The sequence below is a fragment of the Scyliorhinus torazame genome, chromosome 7 (genome assembly GCF_047496885.1).
Source record: "Scyliorhinus torazame isolate Kashiwa2021f chromosome 7, sScyTor2.1, whole genome shotgun sequence".
Classification (NCBI taxonomy): Eukaryota; Metazoa; Chordata; class Chondrichthyes; order Carcharhiniformes; family Scyliorhinidae; genus Scyliorhinus; species Scyliorhinus torazame.
In genome coordinates, this window is record NC_092713.1 from 88,020,742 (window position 1) to 88,030,116 (window position 9,375).

Consider the following 9,375-nt stretch of genomic DNA (forward strand, 5'->3'; position numbering starts at 1 on the left):
CAGCTAGGGTACATAATCATGCTCAAAGTACAGCAATATATTGAAACACAAATTGGAAGCTTTATTTCACAAGTCTTTTAGGCTGAATTTGGGTTGGAGATTGTGGAAGAGGGCAGGAAAATAGGTGGGAGCCGATTAGAGCAATTAAGGTCTCACTTAAGAGCATTTGCAAGACCGCTGAAGGTTCCATGCGCAAATGGTGGGGTTGTGGAGATAAAAGGCTGCAACCCCATCACTGACGAGGTCCACAGCGAGGTTTTCCCTCCATCCCGGTATCCTTATCACCTTGGAGACATTCAGTGCAGCCCATCTGTGTTGGTCAGTGAGGGTACCTCGATGTTGAGGTAGCCTCATAATCCTCCAACCTGCCTCATGGGCTCCCACTCCTCCCAGTTGGGATGCCAAGGCTCCAGAACTACCATCCCTCTGGTGGGGTCCGCACCATCGGGAGTTTACCTGCCTTTCTTATCAGAATGGTGAATGCAGAGGTAGCCAATTAGGAGGTTATCCTCCCAAAAGATTGTGCTGCCAGTCTCATTGCCAGAAAGTACAGGCTTGAGACCCCCATTTGGTCCCAACGTCGGGGTCCCGAAGTCCAAAGGTAAATCCAGTCCCTTAACTTTGTAATGAATGTGGACAATACATAATAACACACTGTTTGGTGCGGAGATTGGTTAATTGCTCTCCAACCACAGCACAATTATATTTGATATTCAAATATAGAAAATAATCAAACTGTATCTCTTTGCTGATTCAGAAATTTTTGGGACATGCTTTAATTCACTTGCCACTGTTTAGTAAATTTATGGGAAACAAAACTTCAAGATATTTCTGCAATGACTATGTGAAGGGTACAAACAAAAACAAATCATGAGATGAAGGAGGCCTTTATCCTCCTAATGAAATTGTTTCGTGATCAATGGCTTTGCTGCTTTTTTGAAATTTAATGAATTAAAAAGCCTGCTGGCATGCTTTTCGAAGATTGGATTGCATGATCAAACTACAGTGGTTCATTCCGAGGGCTTGCTTTGTTACACAAATAACTGGAATAATTATTTAAAAATAAATTATGTCTTATTCAGGTCAGTGAGTGAAAATGATGCAAAAGGACAACAGGCAAAGATGAACATGGATTGTCTGTGATGCCAGCAGTGAGGATGTGCATGCAGTTCACTTTGGAAATAATGTCTGGTCACTTGGGTGGTGCATTGGAGGGTGACTGTGTAGCCACCTAAAATGGCTGCTTCCCGATTAATTTGGCCAAAACCCGAGTTAAAATGGCCAACCGAAAAGGCTGATGGGAAAAGCAGGCAACAAGACACAAACGGACAGCTGCAGACAGAATATCATATTGGGCTCTGGGCAAGTCGGCCCAGATCGATACTCAGGACTATTAACAGCCCATCAACCCAGACATCTGCAGTTATACTCAGGACTATTAGCAGCCCATCAACCCAGACATCTGCAGTTTAATCGGCTATCCCCGGGAACAATTGCAACATATTAGCAATTGAATACCGGGCCAGACCTGTCGGCGCCTGCAGTGGCCGAAACAAAGGCAGGTGAACGACCACCCCCCGATCGGGGAATCGCCTCGCAATTGGACGTATCGAACCCAGTGATTGGGAACAAGTCCAATCACTTGGGACTCGGGGTCAAGGGCCGCCCCGAGAGGCGGGAAGCCCCTGGGCCCTATAAAGTGAGGGGCCAAGTTCAGACCGCTCTCTCTCTCCCTTCTTCGCCTGCTCGAGACCTTCACAAGAACATCAACCAGCAACTGTAAGTTTGAATCCAGCGATCGCTATCCGATAAAGACTCCTAGCCATCGACCTGTATCAGCCTTTTGAATCCCGCGGGCCAGATCCGATTCGATAAGCCATTTGTTTCCCTGACCTGGTGGGCTCTTCCTAAAGTTAAGTATTGGCCAGTAGTGATAGGTTTATTATATAGATCGTAGGATTATTGTATAAACATTACTTGTTGTATATAATAAATGACCGTTGATTTCAATCTTACTAAGCGGTGTGCTGACTTATTAATCATAACTTGAGCTTGAACCACGTGGCGGTATTAGAAAGATACCTGGCGACTCGTGAGCAAAGATGACGTAATTAGAACTAAATAAACTAAGGCTAATAAGAGCAACAACTGGCACTAAAGTTTGTATTCCCAAATTAGCAGCTTTCTTCAGGTGTGGCGAGGATAAAGTTGTAAGTGAGAAGCAAATAATAATAATCTTTATTGTCACAAGTTGGTTTACATTAACACTGCAATGAAGTTACTGTGAAAAGCATTCCGGCGCCTGTTCGGGTACACGGAGGGAGAATTCAGAATATCCAAATGACCTATCAGCACGTCTTTGGGACTTGTGGGAGGAAACAGGAGCACCGGGAGGAAACCCACACTGACACAGGGGGAACATGAAGACTCCGCACAGACAATGACCCAAGCCGGGATCGAACTTGGGACCCTGGTGCTGTGAAGTGACAGTGATAACCACTGTGCTACTGTGTTGCCCACATAATAAAAAGCTACCTCTGGGTGGCATTTCTGACAGACTGAGTCATGGGTGCCAGGAATGAATTTGGTTCAATATATGTACCACCACGCTGATGAGTGTAACACTGACCTTCAGGGGAAGGGAAGAAAGGCCAGTCAGCCAGTGTTCCTCGCCTGATTCAGGTCCTCACGCTGAGAAGCAAGCATTGGAGAAAGCAAAGTTGAATAAGGCTGTGTGACATCCACAATTCCTCACCACCCAAACTCACATAAGAACAACCACTTGGCTGAGTTACCAATGTACTGGGGTAATCTTCTCCCTTCACCAGTCAATAGAATAAAAAAATTGTTCTTTTCGACTTTTGACACAATCTAGCCGCCAACTTTTGTTGAACTAACTTCTCATCACTCCTTGCCAATCCTCCAGCCTACTTGAAATCATTTGGTGCGATAAGACTCCTAACGAGAAAAAAAACAAACCACAACTAAACACAAGGGAGTGAATTCAACTCATCACTGTGTATAAAGCAGTGAAGATATTCGTCCCTTTTGCTGTATCTATTCCTCTCTGGGTTATAACAAATGCAGTCGGCCTGACGTTTCTGCTCTTTCTCTATATAAAAAACATTGGCGCCCATTTCTGTGATCGGCCGGTTTAGTGTTTAGGCATTTACTGCAGTCTTGGAAACGACACCAACACACACCAACGATAAATAGTAACTGTGTTATGTATCCTGTCCCAGACAGTCGCAAAAAGAGACTTAAATGTCTTGGCTGACCATGATTACCAACCTCTAGTACGTGTCCAAATAGCCAGTGGACTGGAGGTCCCGGGAAGGATTTCATCGCTCCCATCATCTCCCATCTTCTACGGAAGAGCTTCGCCGTTTTGACCAGGACAGACACCAAACAAAACACGGCGATCAAGTGAAAGAGCCGACACAGCTCGACGGGAAAGAACAGCGTCTTTAACGCTTCTACAATGGCCATTTGTAGAGGCAGATCAGTGGATCAAACAGGAGACTCCAGAGCCCAACAAGCCAGCTCCTACGATTGACAGTGCTGTTGACTTTCTCTGTAGCCGCGCCCACAACGTCAATAAATCTGACTCCCCCCTTCTGAACCTACTCTCACTCTTAAAGCTAGATTTCCTCTCTGTGATTGCCAACAGAAACTCGCAACTCACCTGCCAGCTCTGCTTATCGTGTCTGTGTTGTTACGATTCCAGTGCTGGGAGAGGTGAGTGCACAAAAGGTGTGGCAGGAGTGCCTTTAGACACGGAGTGCTGATTGGAACAGAGTGCATCTGAGTTTAGGTGAGTGACTGAGTGGGTATCGTGTTGGATGGTCATGTTTAGTGCCTGTGTGGTGAAGGATATAGGGGCTGATAATGCGCGCAACTGTAGTGATCCAACGACGATCATGATGCAGGTCATCAGGTCCGTCTTCATTTTGTCTTTGTCTTCCTCTGTCTCCTGGTATATTCGTATATTCCTGGGGGTACAAGCATAATATATGTTATTATCTTGCTGTCTAATATCTCGTTTGTCTGTCTGTTTCTCCTTAACATCAATTTCCCGTTTAGAATTGTCACCATATGTGACTCCCTCATTTTTTTTTTAAACCAACCATTTGGGAGACAAGACTTCCGGGAAAGAAATTCTGTCACAGTGCGAGCAATCTCGCAGCCTGTGTTCAATGCGCTGAGTGGGCGGTCAATTTCTCTGTCCAGCGTTGAGGTAGTTTTTTGGAGCAGCAAATTTGTTTCAACCAAGTGTTTGGACATATAAACAGTAGTTGGGGATTAGCGACCGAAGGATCGGCGGAACACAAACAAAAACTGTGGCAAAGGGCATTCTTTAAACCACACTATGAAAAGAACAGTAAAAGAGTTTTGAAAAGAACTTTCCGAATGCGGTGCGTATGAGCCGCGGCAGGGCAAGAATGGCTGGAATACCCCGGGTAGGGCGGTGATCAGTGCCATTGCTCCACTACACGAGCTTGACTGACCAAATACATAGGGGGTCCTCAGGCAGGGTGGGGATAAGTTACGGGTTACCTTACAAGAACGGAAAGAATTTGAATATATATGGACTTCCGATAAACTTGTTCCTTCAACTACCATATGGTGTCAAAAGGGTAGTTATGATTGCATCAAGAATTGTGGAATGAGATCGACACACAAAGTCGTACAAGAGACAAACATTTAACGTAAAAACAAACTAAAATAAAAATGGGCAGGCTCCATCAGAGAATAGGACACCGTAAATCTCAATCGGTTCCTTTCTCTCATCATCTGGACACCTCAGGATTCCATTTCGAAAAGGGTCATAAAGGGGTTAGCATGGTGGGTGTCAGACTCTGAGTCGTCACCATCTCCCGGTTGCCAAACTCGTGACTGGAGTTTCTGTGCCAAGGCAGCATGGGCCGATGTGGGATCCATCTCGTCGATTCTTATCATTGTTTGCTATTGCCTGTGAAATGTGGTGTGAGTGGCTGCACTGTGTTCCATAAACCTTAAGCTACTTTATATCAAATCATCCTGACTTTCCATTTGGATATGTAATCTTATAAACTGAGGGGCTTACTTTGTCAGAAATTGAGTAGGGTCCTGCAAATTTGGGGGAGAGGAATGAGCTTGGATTGTACAGGGAGATCATGACTTGCTGTCCGACTGTATACTCTACCGGGTGTACTGTTTTATCAAAGCAGGCCTTAGTCTGCTTTTTCCTAGGGCCCAGTCAAACAGCTGCACCGAGCTGTGCTGCTTTAATATTTTCCATTATTTGTTGGACTGCTTTTTCGTGGGTAAGGGCGGTGACTGTGGGGCTGGCCAAATCAAGTTCAAATAAATACTCGGTACCCTTCATGGGTCGTCCGGTCATGAGGGTGTGGGGGATGTATCCTGTCAAACTCGACACCGTGTTTCTAATAAACATCATTGCGAATGGGAGAACTGTGTCCCATGTCATGTTATGTTGTTGCACCATCTTCCTAAGTGTTGCCTTTAGGGTTCAGTTCATGCATTTCACAATGCCGCTAGATTGTGGGTGATAGGCAATGTGAAACTTATGTTTAATTCCGAAAATTGTTAGGACGTTTTTCATTACTCTTCCTGGTCCGACTCAATACTATGGGGGAGTCCCCATCCAGTAAATATTTGCTGGGTTAGAATTTTTGCTGTCACTTTAGCCGTGTTTGTACTGGAAGGAAATGCTTCTATCCATTTTGTGAAGGTGTCAATTACGACCAACACATATTTAAATCCATTTCTGCAGGGGGGGAGGGGACCAATGTAATCTAATTGTAAGTTCGTCCATGGGCCATTAACAGGGCGGGTGTGTCTTAACTGACCTTTCTTTGCGTATCTGTCTGGGTTGTTGTGGGTGCAAATTAAACAATTTTCAATGTAGTGGGTCACGTCAGTTTTTAAATCGGGCCACCAACAGAGGGGTCTAAGGTGGGTAAGGGTGGATTCTATCCCTTGGTGTCCATGTCCGTCATGGAATTGACAAGGTGGATTAGCCATGATAAATTGCCCTTAGTGTCCAAAATTGCCCTTAGTGTTGGGTGGGGTTACTGGGTTATGGGGATCGGGTGAAGGTGTTGACCTTGGGTAGGGTGCTCTTTCCAAGAGCTGGTGCATTCTCGATGGGCCGAATGGCCTCCTTCTGCACTGTAAATTCTATGTTAATCTAAATAATCTGGTTCTTGGCCTGGGTGGAGACCGCATAAATACCATTCTTTACTATGATTCCGTCGTGTACCGTTAAAGTGTCTTTGAACCTATCATAGGAAGCTGGGAAGTCTCCTTTGAAAATTTCCTTAAGCGTGTCATCTTCCTTTTGTCCTGTGCCAAATCTTGAATATTGGTCTGTGAGACCTGGACCGCATGTACTGGGGCAGTCTCGGGGGGTTGCCAAAAGTGACCATGTCTTGAGCCTGCTTTTGCTAGGGCGTCTGCTTTTACGTTACCGGGTGGGGAGGAACGATGATGGCTTCTAACCTTTATGATGCCATATTTACGATCTTTAACTTTCTTGAGAATGTGCTTTAGTAATGGCGCTGAGGGTAGGGGTTTACTGTCGGCGGATACAAATCCTCTAGATTCCCACAGGGGCAGGAATTCTGTCAAGCTGTTGCAGACGTACGAACTGTCTGAATATATGTCTGCTGGGGTCGAGAACGAATCTGGGTACTGCACAATGTATTCAATGGCTGCTAACTCGGCTGCCTGCGAACCTAAATATCCTGGCAATTGTAACGATATCTCCTCTAATGCGCGTCCCTGTGCGTCTTCTACATATATGCCACATCCTGTAATCCTTTTTCCATTTAGAATTGTGGAGGAGCCATCTACATAAACATTTAGGGAATTATCTGTGGGCTGGGTTCTCTGTGGTCTGATGCCTGTTTTGGTCGGTAGCGATTTGGGAATAAAGGGTCCTGTGTTGTGCTTGGCTGCAATGATCTCACACTCATGTGGGTGTGGTAGTCAGTATTAGAGGTATTACAGTACACTGTAATGCCGGAAGACCATTGGTGGAGAAGATACTATGTTCTCATTGGTTAAGCCTGTCTGCTGGCTCCGCCCAGCAAGGCGGGGTATAAGAGCCCGTGTCGCCCAGCAGCTGCCTTCTGTACCTGCGCTGCTGGGGGAAACATCTAGTGCAATAAAGTCTTCAATTGTCTCCAATCTTGCTTCTGGAGTTATTGATCGAGCATCAATTTATTTCACTAGATTTTAAAGAATGGAGCTCCGAATCAAGCCAGAGTGTCTGCAACTCAGCCCCCACGCGGCAAACTCAGCGGCAACCTTCAAGCACTGACTGGCGTGCTTCAACAGATACCTCGGGACGGCCGAAAACACACCAACAGAAGACCAGAAACTACAAATTCTGCACTCGAGGGTGAGCCCAGAGATCTACACCCTCATCGAGGATGCGGACGACTTTGAGGCCGCAAAAGATCTGCTGAAAGGACATTATATTCGCCCTGTATACCAGGTCTATGCCCGACATCTACTAGCGACAAGGCGCCAAATCCCCGGGGAATCGCTGGAGGAATTCTACCGTGCGCTCCTGGTGTTGGGGAGAAACTGCAGCTGCCCACATGTTTCGGCGAGCGACCACACAGAACATTTGATCCGGGACGCTTTCGTTGCAGGTATGCCAAATCTGCCAGCGATTGCTGGAGAAAGAGACACTAGGCCACAATGAGGCACGGGCCTTTGCCAGCTCCCTGGATGTGGCCTCCCGAAACACCCGCGCTTACGCCCCCGACCGCACGGCAGCCCCCTGGGCAAGGTGGAACACCCTCGCGGCCGACCCCGATGCATCTCCCATCCCCCCACAAGCTTGTGCTGCGAGACAGCCTGGCAACCCCGGGGGGCCCCGCTGCTATTTTTGCGGGCAAGCCAAGCATCCCAGGCAGCGCTGTCCGGCCCGCTCATCCTTCTGCAAAGGATGTGGCAAAAAGGGCCACTTCGTGGCGGTATGCCAGGCCCGGGTGGTCGCTGCGGTCTCAGGAGGCGAATACGGACTGCCACCACAACCCTCTCCACGGGACCCGTGCGGCCAGCGGGCACCGCCATCTTCCTCCTCCAGGGCCACGTGCGGCCTCTGGGCGCCGCCATCTTGTAGACCCACATCATGTGCGACCAGTGGGCGCCGCCATCTTGGCTGGGCTCCCAGGACCCCAATTCAGATAACCACACACCGCCCGAAGAAAACATCCAACTGCTGCCACGACTAGCCTCAGTGACCCTGGACCAGTCGCGGCCCTGAACACTCTCGACTGCAATGACAACGGTGTTCAGCAATGGGCATGAAACGTCCTGTCTGATTGACTCTGGGAGCACGGAGAGCTTCATACACACCGATACGGTAAGGCGCGGTTCTCTCCCCGTTCACCCCGTCAACCAAAAAATCTCCTTGGCCTCCGGGTCTCATTCAGTAGAAATCAAGGGGTTTTGCGTAGCGAATCTCACGGTCCAGGGAAGGGAGTTTAAAAACTACCGGCTCTACGTCCTTCCCCAGCTCTGCGCTGCAACACTCCTAGGGTTAGATTTTCAGTGCAAACTCCAAAGCCTAACTTTCAAATTCAGCGGCTCTATACCCCCCCTCACCATCTGCGGCCTCGCGACCCTCAAGGTTGATCTGCCTTCCCTGTTTGCGAATCTCACCCCGGATTGCAAACCCGTCGCCACCAGGAGCAGATGGTACAATGCCTAGGACCGGACCTTTATTAGGTCAGAGGTCCAGCAATTACTGAGGAAAGGTGTCATTGAGGCTAGCAACAGCACCTGGAGAGCTCAAGTAGTGGTTGTAAAGACCGGGGAGAAGCATAGGATCGTCATAAACTGTAGCCAGACCATCAACAGATATACGCAGCTTGACGCGTACCCTCTCGCCCGCATATCCGACCTGGTCAACAGGATCGCGCAATACAAGGTCTTTTCCACGGTGGATCTAAAGTCCGCCTACCACCAGCTCCCCATCCGCCCTAGCGACCGCAAATACACTGCTTTCAAAGCAGATGGGCGGCTCTACCACTTCCTAAGGGTTCCCTTCGGTATCACTAATGGAGTCTCGGTCTTCCAACGAGAGATGGACCGAATGGTTGACCGGTACGGTTTGCGGGCCACATTCCCGTACCTTGATAATGTCACCATCTGCGGCCACGACCAGCAGGACCATGACACCAACCTCCGAAAATTCCTCCATACCTCAAAAATCCTTAACCTCATATATAACAGGGATAAATGCGTGTTCAGCACTGACCGCCTAGCAATCCTCGGCTACGTAGTGCATAATGGAATTATAGGCCCAGACCCTGAATGCATGCGCCCCCTTATGGAGTTCCTCCTCCCTCACTG

General features: G+C 47.9%; 1 protein-coding gene across 1 annotated transcript in view; it reads right to left on the bottom strand.

Annotated features, from left to right (window-relative positions):
* Positions 1–3,585, bottom strand: part of cyp4t8 (cytochrome P450, family 4, subfamily T, polypeptide 8) — a 162,726-nt gene extending 159,141 nt beyond the window's left edge. The window contains exon 1 of the mRNA XM_072511029.1: positions 3,292–3,585. Coding sequence (XP_072367130.1) covers positions 3,292–3,489 — 198 coding nt within the window. The 5' untranslated portion in view covers positions 3,490–3,585. The remainder of the gene's footprint in view (positions 1–3,291) is intronic.
* Positions 3,586–9,375: the final 5,790 nt, after the last annotated feature.